Source organism: Calliphora vicina, chromosome 2 (assembly GCF_958450345.1).
Source record: "Calliphora vicina chromosome 2, idCalVici1.1, whole genome shotgun sequence".
NCBI lineage: Eukaryota > Metazoa > Arthropoda > Insecta > Diptera > Calliphoridae > Calliphora > Calliphora vicina.
This window is the reverse complement of record NC_088781.1, coordinates 1,282,827-1,297,717: the sequence shown is the minus strand read 5'-3', so window position 1 is coordinate 1,297,717 and position 14,891 is coordinate 1,282,827. Positions and strand designations below refer to the sequence as shown.

The 14,891-nt window shown below is 28.4% G+C and overlaps 1 protein-coding gene across 3 annotated transcripts in view; it reads left to right on the top strand.

Moving 5' to 3' along the window:
• The window catches only part of MESR3 (misexpression suppressor of ras 3), a 137,195-nt gene extending 122,801 nt beyond the window's left edge, over positions 1 to 14,394 (top strand). For all 3 annotated transcript variants that reach the window (XM_065499648.1, XM_065499651.1, XM_065499649.1), the window contains one exon: positions 11,378 to 14,394. In XM_065499648.1, the coding sequence (XP_065355720.1) occupies positions 11,378 to 12,181 (804 nt within the window). In that variant the 3' untranslated portion in view covers positions 12,182 to 14,394. The remainder of the gene's footprint in view (positions 1 to 11,377) is intronic.
• The last annotated feature ends 497 nt before the right edge of the window (positions 14,395 to 14,891 follow it).

Sequence of the window (14,891 nt, the reverse complement as noted above, 5' to 3'; positions counted from 1 at the left end):
AAAAATATTTTTATTTAAGTTTTTATTTTTTCATAAAAATTTATATTGATGATACGTTTTTTTGTTTCAGAAAATAACAATTCAAAAAAACGTAAGCCACATATCTTAAAGTGGGCTTTTAAAAAAAAATATTTTTATTCATAAAATATTTTTCTAGAGTCATTGTAATTCAGAATTGAAAATTTTGTTTCAATATCCCAAGTAGTTTTCATTTTATATCGTTTTTTGCTTCTCCTATAAACTTATGAAAAGTGATGTTACGTTATTTTGCATTTTAGGTGACGATATGTATATACAAAACCATCAAAACACTAAACTATTTATCAAATATTTGTCTTGGAATCTTAATATTCTTTAAACAGCCCTCGTCTGGCTGAGAAACCCGCAGCAGTAGTACGTAGAAGTACATGAAAACCAATACTGCTCTATAAAACGTCTACATAATATTGATTAAAAAACTCTTAAATATTTGCCAAACATGAATTGGCAATTGCTGTCGTTCGTACTTGTATGTCATCACGCATATAAATTGGAATAATCTTTAATAAATTGAATTCAGCAAAAATAAATATAATCGAATAAATACAAAATGCAAATAACAAAATTCAAGGTCAATATATATTATACACGTACTAAGTATGTCTTAAACAAAAAATACACAATACATTTTACATATTTTTAAAGCAAAACTAACTAAAATTCCAGAAGGCTGTTGTTATCATAAGAACTCGAAACATTTGTAAATAATTTCTATGGACATCTTTGATCTGCAAATGTTTGTAAATACTCGTACCTATCGTGTGTCTACATAAGCCAACCTAAAAAACTTAATGCGAAATAATTTATTTTTAGTTTCAAAATATATTTTTTTGTGAAAAATTAAGGTTGGATTGATTACCGTTAGGTTACCGTTATTAGTTACCGAAATTATATTGTGGAAAATACTTTTATCGTTATTTTATATATTAAATATCGTAGAGACAAAAATCATTTAACCTTCGCTTTACCAATACCCACCCGGGTGACCACATCGTTTTTATTGGATTAATATTTTTTTTTAATTTTGTTTCGATTTAAATGAAATTTGTACTCACTGAACGAATTTTAGAGTTCTATAGAATTTAATAGAAACATTTTAAACTTTTTATAAAGTTTTTTAAATTTCGTTCGTCGCATATATTTATAGAAGTGTAGTGTCACCCGGGTGGGTATTGGTAAACCATGAAAATAAAAAACCTTTGGTAAAGCGAAGGTTAAAGTATTTTTGAAATCTGTTAATACAGTTATTTTTACTTATTAGGTATGATTTATACGCTAAGAAAAAATAAGGTTGTGGTGACCATTATCGATCAGCTTCATATTTGGATTGGATTTTATGGTTTTCTTATAACACTTTTTCTTAATTTTTATAATTTTAAATTTTTTATTTGATTTAAAGGCACTATTACCATTAAAACTGCTCTCAAATCCAATGGAGCATCGTTTTTGGTTGATATTTACTGAATTTACCAATAACTGAAACAAATTTTACGCTATTATATATTTAATAACATAGTTGCACCCAATTCCATTTGACTGTGATAATAATTCTGGAATTTTGGGAAAAAAAGAAGGATTTAGCACGTTTGTGTCTACAAAAATGGATTTAGCACTTACGAGAAAAATCTAAATAATTATAAACTTTGTTCATAATTATTACATATTTAAGAGTTATGTATTAAAATATACATTATCATTAAATGCGGACTTGGCACGTTTACATACTAAGCTAACGATATGTATGTATATGTAGTATATGTTTGTTATGATGAGCCACTACTGATATATTTTTCAGAAAAACAACAATATCTTCATTATTTTTTTATAATAAATAAATTACTTAAACATTCAAATCATTACTCGAAACAAAAACCAAACGCGATAAAAAACATTACATTAAAAACATTATATAGGTGTAACAAATTAAGTTCACCTGCAAATCTGTTTATAATTACATGATCATGAGAAGGTGTTTAACACCACAAAAATTTAAACTTTCTATTATTAAGAAAAATAAAAATACATATCAGCAAAAACAAAAAAAATTAAAATGTGTAAAAAAAAAAATAATAAAATCATTAAGCATGTGAATGAATTATTATGCCAAATATAGAGTCATTATATATCGACCCCTTAGCGCCAAATTATCGTAAGCGATATTTTCTAAATTTTTTTTATTGCTAAAATTAAAATTTTATAGACCGACTGATGTTTTAGCGTTCTTAGAATATCAAAATTGTTAATAACTTCAAAATTATAGGGGGTAAGATTTTATCGTAAGTCAATGTTTACATTTTACAGTAAACGAATTTTATCGTAAGCGACACATAGTGGTATAGAAAAAAGAGGTAAATAAATCTGTAACTTCTAAATGGTTAAATTGGTTTGAATGAATGGGCCTACCAGGGGAGCGACCAAGGGTCCTCAAAGTAGGACACCTCGAGTATGTTACATTTTTAAAACGATCCTATTTCTTCCTTTGTGTTCCAATTTCAAGCAAATTATATATATAGAATCTCCTCATCGAACACTACAAAAAACCTCGTCGTAGCTATAAATTATCTCTTACAGCTTAGGAGATATTCGCATTTCAAAATTAAATGTTCAAAATTTTTACCCACCCTACTCGAGTTTTTCGATAACAGCGGATTCAAGTATTTCCCGATTTTCTTAAATTTTCCTTTATTGGACTAACAACAGATGAAAAATAATTGTTCAAAAATAATGACTAAGTCCAAATGTATATGAATTTGAATTTGAAAAAATGCGATTTTCGCTAATATTTTGGGAAAAAAGTACTTTTTTTCTTTTCATGTTATCGCAAACAATTTCTAAGAGAATGTATAAGGAATTTATACTTTTTGAAAAGCTAACTTTTCATCACATATTTTAAATGAAAAAAAAAATTAAAAATGTTTGTGACCGAGGGGACCAGGTCTATTCAAAAAATACCTATTTTTTATGTAAAATTAAAATTTAGGGCAAAAATTCTCAAATCGTATATTCGGTATCAAAATATAGTAACCGATTTTAGATGGCCGAATATGCTTTCAATTATTTTGTAAAGGATTTCGATAACTACGACCCTGGTATGGATATTATAGCCAAAAAAATAAAAATTTCCATTTTTGGGATTTTTCAACACTTTTAATAAATTTAAAAATTCGTTTTCATTTTTCCATTTTAAATAGAAAATTTAACATAACTGTGAAATTTCATTAAAAACTATTCATAAATAACAATTTTATTTCAATTCGAAAAAATTGTATCTATGCAAAAATTCAATAAAAAAAACATTTTTTGTCATATTTTTCAATAAAGTGTTCCATGAATTTTTAATTGTCAAAATTTATAAATATTTTTGAAAAATAGACAAATAGCTTGAACGAAATTATATTATATCGCATCAAAACATTTTTAATTCTATCTATAAATTTCAAAATAATCGAAAAAAAAACTTCTGCTGTAAAATTTGTGTTTTGTCGTTTACGATAATTTGGCGCTAATGGACTACTTTTAACGAGTATTAAAACAAAAATAAACCAAAACATACTCTACATACAACATTCATTCATTCATACAAAGAAGGTATGAATGAATGAATAAACAAAACAAACTAAAATAAAATTTTGTACCGACAAATAGAGTTTGTTGTTTTAGCCATATTTGGAATGAAATGTATTTGATATCCATAAATACACAAACACCTAACGATTTTTATTTTGAACATAGAAAAACAGACAAAACTTTCATTTTCATGTGTAGACACCATAATTGAGTTTATTAAAACAAAAATTAAAAACAATTTGTTTATGAATAATGTATTTTAATGGACCACTATAATTGTTATTTCTAAAGACAATCAAAATATAAACATATATATGTATGTATGTATCTATATATCTATCTATCTATCTATCTATCTATCTATCTATATATAACACTTTGTGTCTAGTCATGACATGTTTGTTAAGGTCAATTTTACTTATAATGTCATAAAAAAAATAATTAGAAGCAATAAGGAATAATTTTTAATTAATTTTAAATCAACAACGCTCTTTTGTTGTTAATTTCGTTGCCTATGGTCTTAGTAGAAGGCTTCTATAACTGAAATAAAAAGTCGACTTTTCCTTTTTGGTAAAAAGTCGACATTTCGAATTTTACGAATTTTTCGTCTTTCCACTCTTTCTATTTAAAATCATTTCCTACATTTTATCATATCTTAATGATAAAAAAAATATATGGTTGCTAGATTTATTGAGTTAACATTTTTACAATAAAAAAATAAGACTTTTCTCGATTTCGACTGTTTTGGTTAATCTAATATTTACTCTTTACTCAACGTAGTCCATTGTTCGACTTTTTTCAGACCAAATAGCCTATTTCGACTTTTTGCAGCAAAAAGTAAATTGTTTAATTGTAGCTTTTAAATATACCAAATCTGTGGTCGTACACAGAGAAAACAGATTCGTAGTAGCAACCGAATTTGTTGCCAATCGAATGATTCGGCTGTACACATAGAATTTTTCGGTTCTATCAACAGAGAGTCAGTTGATAAAAAAGTATTTTGGTTGTTACCCCATCTAAAATTGTGTAGCCACAACTGTAAAATTCGGCCACTAAGGTAGAATCATTCGATTGGCAACAAATTCGGTTGCTATCACGAATCTGTTTTCTCTGTGTATGAAAAAAGGTAGGTAGGTAACAGAGAACGGATTGAAAACCTTCACGTTTACTGCCCATTCATAAATTCATTGCTATTGCATTGCCTTTAATCTACAATAACAAAAAAATGCCGAGCTATGCGTAAACACATTTGTTTTTCTGATTGCCATATGAAAGAAACTAAAAACATTCACACCATTCGTTAAGTATTCGTTGACATTTCTTTGCATACATATGTAGTTTGTGAACATACAGAATCTTACGGAATTAGTATTTTAAATTGTTTAAATTAAAATGCATATAACATTGAAGTCGGTCATGATTTTTAAACATTTTAAACATTCTGTTTAACATATACATTTATTGTTAGTCAAATAAAAATGGAGAAAATCGGGAAATATTTTTGAAAATTTAATTTTAAAATGCGAATATCTCCTAAGCTATAAGAGATAATTGGAAGCTTTTTTATAGTACTCGACAAAGAGACCCAAAGGAAGAAATAGGATCGTTTTAATAATGTAACATACCCGAGGTGTCCTACTTTGGGAACTCCTGGCCGCGCATTTGGTGGGCCCATGAGATCGAAACTCAAAACTTAAACTCGACAATATTTCCTCTTTGTGCACATCAAATTTTATTGAAATCGGACCAAGCGTCTAGAAGTTACAGATTTATTTCCTTCTATTTTTGTTCTATACCACTGTGCAAAACCAATATGTTAGGTTTAACTTGTGTACAGTATGGTGGCCCTTAATAAACGAAAGTTAGATTTTGGCCATTCTCACCCCCCAGTTTGGTGAACATTAGTAAAAAAAATCATCCTGAAAAAATTTTAGGTAAATCGGCAAGCTCTCTGAAGTTTTGAAATACTCTTATGAATTTTAAGCAAAACTTATTCAGAATATTATAGTCCAGATAATTCTAAATATACTCTGAAACTTTTACTAAAATCGGAAAACGTTAACATTTAAATCGTGAAGGTCAAAGGTCAAATTTTTCAATATTTGGAATTCCTCTTGGAAAGATTTCGAAATGTTCGAAATGTTGTATATTTTTGGGCAGATTTTGATGAAATTTAACAAAATTTATTTGCAATCAAAAGTATCCGGTTTATTTAAAGGAAATAAACCAACGTTTTGAAAAGGTTAAAACGTAACAATATTTTTAATTTAAATCCACATAACTTTTGACTTAGTATTAGATTTGCTATTACTAATATATTTGTTGGTAATTCAAAAATATATATTTGATAGAGTGTCCAAAAAGCGGCTAATTAAAGAAACCGGTTTCCGGTTTAACCGAAAATGTGTGTTTTTAAAAAAACTGGTTTTGATGATTGTCTTTTAAAATAAGCGGTCAACGGTTTCGGTCTTTGTCTTCAATAAAACCGATTAACCGGATTATAATAAATTTTTATTTAATATGAAAAAAGTTTACATAAATTTATTTTTGGGCACTAATAGGATATGTGTAAAGAATAATGTAGTAAATCTTCGGAAATTTAGCAATTTTGAATTCTTAAGGCTCTATCTTTATGCAATTATTTTATATCTTTTACGAAATATTGTCAAATACTAAAATTTTCTATAAAATAAATCAATATTTTTAAAAACGGTTTTCATAAATATGTTTAAATGAGCTTTATAAAATATACCAAAAACCGGTTTGTCAAAAAACCGAAATCGCTGGAGTTTATAAAGATGAAAAAAACGGTTGACCGGTTTTCGGTTTTGGATACTCTAATATTTGAACAAAATAGGGATAGATTCGGATCCACTATTAGCAATAATCCAGACTAAAGTAGGAAAAAAACTTAAAATTTTAATTTTCAAATGTGAATATCTAGTCAACTATAAAAGATAAAATATAGTTCATGCAATGTGTTTCGTAGCAATCTTCTTGTAGATTCTGCACCTATAAAAATCGTTCAAATAAGATCGAGAACAAAAATTTGGCATCATTTTTAATTTTTCATATACCTTGGGGCCTTGATATACCCTACCTTAGTGTTTAAAGTCCAAATTCAAAACTTAAACTCTGCTATACCTCTATAGCCATGGAATTTTATTAACATCGGATAGTTGGTTTAGAAGTTACAGATTTATTTCCACTTTTTTTGCATTTCCCCACTGTGCTCGAAATCATGAACCGATTATGACAAATTGGGTCGAAAAAGTTATGTGGACTAAATATCATCGGAACATGTTTAAAATTGCGACACAAACCTTGATTAACAAATTTACATGGACAGACGTACATACATATAGATGGAGACAAAGCTTATTCAACCCAAAAACTTATTCGGTAAATATAAATAAACTACCATACATTCATTACAATCAGATCATTTTTGCAAAAGTTATAGAATTTTTACAATTAAGGATATATGGCAGAACCAATAGTCCTTGCTGCAATCACAATAAAAATTAACAGAAAGATTCTAAGCATAGTGCGTATAACAAATGCAGATGTTCGTTATTAAAATAACACTAACGAAATTTTCCAAATTGAGCTACCGCTACCTTTTAACCTTTTCGACTATAATATCTTTGTCATTAAAACGTAAATACCGTAAATCGTTTAGTTCCAAATTTTATTATTCCAATTTTTAAAAATTCAAGTATGTATGTATATTTTTATTGACATCATGAACATAAAATATATTTTAAATAAATAAAACACAAGCATTTTAACTGGTTAAAAAGAAACGTAAAAAATTCCAACAATTACAAAAAAAGCAATAAATCATGTAAATGTACGAGTAACTAAATTTGAATGAATTCATTTATTTCAATTAAATTTTTCTTGAACTTGACTTTGATTTTTTCAACTCAGTTATTTTAAATGAATGATGGAATAATTAACACTAGCATAACCCGGTGCACTTCGCTACCCCTACCCTAGTAAAATTAAAAAAATATGAATGGAAATACGAAAATAACACATACAAAATTTGAGAATCTCTCAATTACAGTTCACTTGATATTCGAAAATAACTAACTAATTTGTATGGAAGATACCACTCCACTGCTCTGATTCCACCCATTTTTAAAACTTTTATGTAAATATCAAACATTACTTTAACTTTCCTTTATAAGGTAGGGGTCATTCCTACTAAGCCGATCATGCTTAGCTAAACTTCGAACAGAGAACAGGAATAAATTCGTTTTTAGCTAACCTCCGTAGAATGGTAATAATTTGATTAAATGCTTTTAGAATTATAGTTCTCCAGATATTCAAAATTAATTATTTTCTTTGTGCCACAACCATTAATGCAATCCCGATCATTTTCAGTCAATCTGTGTAAAATGGGAAGAGAGCTATGCGAGGTTTGAAGAACCTTGCAATTATTACTTTGTATGGGAGATGATTCACCTCCTTTTCCGACCCCTCCCATTTTGGGTGCTATGCCCTATAATCTAATTCCGTCTATATTCAGCTAAACTCCGCACAGTAATAAGAAATTAATTCGCTAAAAGTTTAAACACTTTTACAATTGTAGTTCTACAGATATTCGAAATTAATTATATACTTTGTATAGGATGTGCCACGCCCACTATTCGAATCCAGAATAATTTCAGCGAAACTATGCAAAATTATAAAAGAGCCATTTAGACTAAGTTTGAAGAATCTTGCAATTATAGTTCACAAAATATTTAGAAATAACTATTTACTTTGTATTGGAGGCGACTCACCATTTTTCCGACCCGTCCCATTTTTGATTAAACTTCATGCAGTGATAAGTAATTGATTCGTATGAAGTTTTAAAACCGTCACAATTATAGTTCTGCACATATTATAAAATAATTATTTACTTATGTACAATTACATATTGACCCCCATTTTAAATTTGTCAAAGATTTATAAAACAAATTTTGAATGGAAATTTTGTTTTATAAACCTTTGGATAAATTTAAAAATTGTTTATACATATGGGAGTTAGAAAATAAAAAAAAACACTTTCAAAATATATTTTGTGATTTTAAAATTTAGTTTAAATTACTAAAGTCTTCTTCTTTGTTTTCTATAACAACTCTCACTTAAAACAGGGCGAAATCAATACTGTCTAATTGTTTCTCTTATTTATTTACAACAACAAATTGGACAAACACGCATTGCTTTGTTTACTTTTTAGCTTACGGTTCACATGTACACGTTTTTGTATATGTGTTAGTAACATCTTTAAACGCTTATAACTCAACTGAACAACTGAACCGATTTCAATAAAATATATATTCTGCACTTCTGTGAATAAATCTCTTTAAAATGGTATATTTCTTGCCCACATTGAATGTATAAAGTGAGCGTAAAAGGGGTCTAAAGAAATCGTCTTGCCTATTAATATTATGATAAGAAAATGTGTAAAATTTTATTTGTATTTTTATTACTTTTTTTTTTGAATAATGACGAATAAAAATGATTGGAATAATCGAGGAAAAATATTTTTTATTTTTTAGCTTAGAATAAAAAAATATTCGAATAAACAAAACCAATAATTAATAATGTTAAAGAAAGAGGTTGATGAATGGAAATTTTATTAGAAACTAGTCTTTACCAAGGATGTGCTATTAATCTAACAACCTGATTAATCAATTAATGATTAATGTTGATTAATCGATAAATTGATTAACTAGAATGTTTTTTTTTTTTAATAGATTTCGGATTTAAATCTCAAAAACACAACATTAAAACTTAAAAATCTTGTCGCAATTTTAAAGCTAACACTGTGCAACACTCAAAAATAACTTGGCAAATGACCGAGATATCTCAGTCATTATTTAACCGATTTTAAAATTTCAAACGACATTAAAAAGGTACGAACGAGGTCTTTCCAAGTACATACACTTTCATTAATCTATTAACGTATGCGGAATGAAATTTCAACACAAGAGAAAACGATATATTTGTTTCCAACGTTAAAACAAATAACTTATAACACCTTTATAGTCCATTGTATTGATTTAATGTAAGCAATTTTAAAAATTTATTATATTCATGTACTTTTGTGGCAGTTATGGAGAAATTTATATACAGGTGTTGAAAATACCGATGTTTGCACTTATCTGAACTCCTATTTGAGTTTCATGGTCTTATTTTTCTCGATTTTTATTTTAAATAATCTACAAAAACTCTTCTATTTAAAAAGGTCATAAAACTCTCAAATTATTTTTAATTTAAAAGAATATGGACCTTTTGGAAACACCATAATCACCTGGGCGTGACAGTTGGATAATGGAACAGTTAAGAAGAACTTTCTTTTTTAAAAAAAATAATCTCTGATGTTTCTTTTTATGAAATGATTAATTTTGTGTACACATTTCATAATATATTAATTAGTCAAAACTTCTAATTTACATCTGATTGATTGATTAAGATCCATATATATTTTTTTAGAAAAAAGATTATGTTCTACTTTGCACATCTTACTAATCTGCCTCTCTCTACCACTTGATGTAAAATATAACAAATTGTTCCCGATGATAAGATGAAATTTGGAAAAAAATACAAGTATTTTTTCAAGGTAGTTCTTTTTTTGTTAACATATTGAGATAACTAAAAGCCAGATTTTCAAATGGGCTTTTACAGTATTAAGGAAAAACATAACGTAATTCAAAATAAGTCCTAAAACACTAATAGCTCATATACTTTTTCTTTTGCCTAGTGTCAAATTTTTGTTTTAATTTCATTCCGCATACGTTAATAAATATGTTGAGAAAGCCAGAAGGAAATTGTCTTTAAGATTACTGTTGTCTAAAATAAAGATCTGAAAAAAACACTCGTTATAGTTGAAAAAGTTAAAAAAAAAATCAAAAATTTTGATATTATTGGAAAAACCTCTACATATTTATATTAATAGAATAATGAAAGTGTATATACAGTAGCCTAAGAAAGTCTACATACAGTAAAAGTTATTGTGTAACTTTAATTTAAAGCAGTTTTTTAGTTTTTTTATGAGATATACATATAGTAATACATGTCTTATGTCGATTTTAGCAAAAAAAAAATTCAAATAACGCCCAAACGTTATTAGAGTTATTGATTCTGAGTAAAATAACGAAAAATTTATTCTCGGTCACGCCTACTTTTGGGTGGGCGGGGCTATTATGTTTCATAATATTTTGAACATTAAAGCCCAAAAAACCAAAACAAAATTTCGTTATTTGGCTCAGAATCAATAATTCTAATAACGGTGAACGACGATTTGACATGATCCAGTACCTAACGGCGATATTTTTTTTTTAAATTTCAAGGGATATAATAATTCTTTTTAGATCCCCCTAATGTTTATGCATATTTATTTATTTTTTTAATGTTTCTAACCCCCAATAACACGAAGTCTAGTTATGTGTTAACTAATAGTTATACTGACAGATTTCATACAAAATTATTTTTAACCGACAGTATAACAATTAGTTAACGCATAACCAGACTTCTTGTTAATGGGGGTAAATGTTGTTGAATTTTATTGTACTAAATATAACGAATATCAATTAGTTAGGAAAATATTTGTCTCTTTTGTGACAGACAGACAGACAGACAGAGAGACAGACAGACAGGCGGAAATTGTTTGCAACAATAAATATTAGCTTAGTCTTGTGTAACAAGAAAAACATGTTTTTTCATCTAAAAACTCGATAATAATTTTGTATTTTGTAATTTTCTTTAATTTTAGATGGCTTATATGGCTCCAAGACGTCGTTTGGGCTCTATAGGAGACTCAGCTCCCCCATCCGAATCATCTGAAGGTACTAATTCATCCGAAAATCATGATATGATATTGAATTCCGAATGGTCTCATGGCTCACAGAATGGTGTTACCAACCACAATTCCATGTTTCTTAATTCGGAAGGAGACACCGATACAATTAGCACGGATACGGCCAGCAATACCATGTTATCGGACTATGAAAGAGGACAAGTTGAAAGTTTCTTCGGTGGTTTGGGTACAGAAATATTTGTAAGTTCATCTTTAGCCAATCTATATGAGGGTACTGGCAAAGACAACGACTGGCATTTGGTATTCACTGGTATACCGGTTGTATTGTATGATCGTGGCAGTGCTCGGGCAAGATCCATACCCCGAGTAACCTTAGTCTTGGCTGAGCGTGGTTCGTGTTTTGCTTTATGGTCGGATCGCATAGATAACTTGTCCAACTATCGTGTGGCCGGTCCCTCATTCCATACCATGTGCTTATCCAGCAACCACCAACAAATGATTGGTTTTAGTTTTGACTCCACAGAATCGGCTCGAGAACTTTGGCAGCATATGGAACGATTGGTAAGCGATCCCGAAAATATTGCGCTCTCCATGGCCGGACGAAAGAAACATAAGCAAAAACGCTCTAAACCAGCACCTTTGCCACCGAAAGCACAAATTTCTCATCCATGTCAATTTCATCATGTCACCAGTGTGACCAAAGATGATACGGAACGATACTATAGTATGCAGGCATTTGCCGCCATGAGTCAACGTTAAATTAAATTTAAAAAAAAAAAAACAAAACAATATAACACGATTTCAATTTAAAGTCGGCAATCTTAAGGACATTTATATAATTAATATGTAGCTTTTAAGTACAACTACATTAAATAGTTTTAATTATACAAATTCAACAAGTACATGTGTGTGTATGTGTATGTATATTCTTATGTGTGTAAGTAAATTTGTATAAATTTTTATCCATATTTTTATGTTTTTGATTTAATTGAGAAAAAAATATTTATCTGTGATATAAATACAAATTACTATTATTTGTTTAAGTTGTTTTTTACATCACTTTTAGTTTTGTTAAATATGAAATTTAACAAAAAAATAAAATACGAATGAAAACAAGCAAATAGTTAATATACAACTTTATATATTAGGGTGGGTCGATTTTTTTCATAAAAAATCGTATAGCAGAAACGCACTCTCCGGAAAATTCTAAGAAATTTTCCACAAGATACCATAAGTCTAAAATCAAATCCTATCTTGCGCATATCGACTTTTATCCAATAAAAAACTATTAAAAAAAAATATATACTGAAATATCATTGGATAAAAGTCGAAATGCGCAAGATAGGATTTCATTTTAGAACTATGAATTCTTGAGGAAACTTCCTTAGAATTTTAAGTAGATTGCGTTTCTGCTATACGATTTTTCACTTTTTTTCACTATTATATATGTATGCTTTAGTCTTAAATTTAGTATAGAAAATTAAATTTATTGACCCTTAAATAAAGTTGTACAAGCGCCATGAATTATTTTTAAGTTGATTTTCATTAACTTTTATCAGAAAATGTTTAAATATACTAAAAAGTTAAATATTAAGTCAGATTTACGCATTCAATAGTCGTTTTCAATAATAAGGACTGAGATCGTAAAATTCTTAACACACGTTTTTCATTAAAACTTTTAACCCAAGTATTATTTGATTATTTTTTTGATCAAGTTACCTTTGTTGTTGTAGCAGCAGTTGTTGCTGAGTTGGCAGCCCTTGGCCGAGTGATCTCGGGTCATTCCGGTGCATAGAACCGGCTGTCATGGGAATGAGTTACCTTTGTAAAGCATGTCAATTATGTTCATTTGTTGTTAATCTGATTAAAATGAGTGACCAGAAAAAAGTGCGTTCTAAATTTATTAAATATTTTCAACAAAATCCAAATTCTGCTATCAAACTGTTTCCAATGTTATTAAACAGTACCGGGAGAACTTGTTTGTTGCAGATGATCGAGGGAATGTTGAAGAAAAGTTTAGGACCCAAAAGCAGACAAAATTTCCCAAAAAGTTCTTGGTATTTCAAGCAATATGCACTTGCGGCAAAAAAGCCAAACATTTGTTACATAGGGTTCTATAAATACCGAAATTTACATCCAGGAATGTTTACAAAAAAGGATGTTTCCATTCATAAGACTTCTTAATATGTCCACTTATTTTTAGCCTGATTTGGCATCTGTCACTATGGTAAGACAGGTCTTGAGTGGTACAAGAACAATAATGTGGTATTTGTACCAAGAGAGGCAAATCTTCCAAACTGCCTGGAGCTGAGTCCAGTGGAGAGATATTGGGCTGTTGTTAAAAGGGAATTGAAGAGCTCAAAAAGGTGTCCAAAAGTGTAGTAGATTTTAAACTGGGAGATGGACAACCTGTTCGACCAAAGTGACATAAAGCACTATAAAAACCATAATGGGTTTTCGAAAAAGGTACAAAATTTCATCATTAGTGATTAGAACTATAAATTGTAACAATAATTTCAATCAATTAAAAAAAGATTCAAAACTGTAAGTTCAGTGGTTTCATTTTTATTAACATTGGTTATAAAGGCAGCTAGTATCAATCAGTTCACTTGGGTCCATGAATTGGTCCCTTTGTGTTATTAACATACATATATGTATGTTAAAAATTTTTCGATCTCAGTCCTTATTATTCTAATTATTCTAATTATTATTTTGTAACCCAATAAGTCAATATAATAAATAAGCTATGAACATCTAACAAAAATGTCACATTATACATTTAATTAGAAAGAAATACATGCAATTAAACTAAACTAAAATTGTTGTTAAAAACTTTACGTGTACAGTAACTAAAAAAATAAACATTTATGTTAAAATATAAAACCGTAAATTAAGTTCGAAAAATTACATACATATAATATTATATCAATATAAATTATAAATAAAATATATTTCCTAAAATCCAAACTAAATAGTTGTAATTTTTTCCAACACATTACATTTTTCATTAAATTTTTAAAGGTTTAAAATCAAAAGACTTTAGCTAGGATGAATTCAAACCAGTATTATAAGCGCAGATGAAGCAAAATAATTATATGAGATTGTAGTGGAAGATTCTTGAACATCCACATCCAACGGAAGCTTAAGCGAAAAATATTATAAAAACTCAGTCTTAATTTCAAAACTATAGGCTATTTTCCAATTAAAATTTGATTAGTTGATAACAGAGTTCCATACGCTTGCAATGAGTACAGTTGTGACCACTTACAGTTAACAGTTTGTTTGTTTGCTTGCCACAAAGCTGAGAATGTAGAGGGAGGAATCTCTAAAAATCTATTAAATTTTTTTTATCGAAAACCAAGAAGAAGGTTGAAATTGCATAACAAAAATATTTAAACGTATATAGCTTCTAAAACCTATGATGAACTCTACTTTCCTTCTATTTAGGAACATTTTTGAACATTCATAT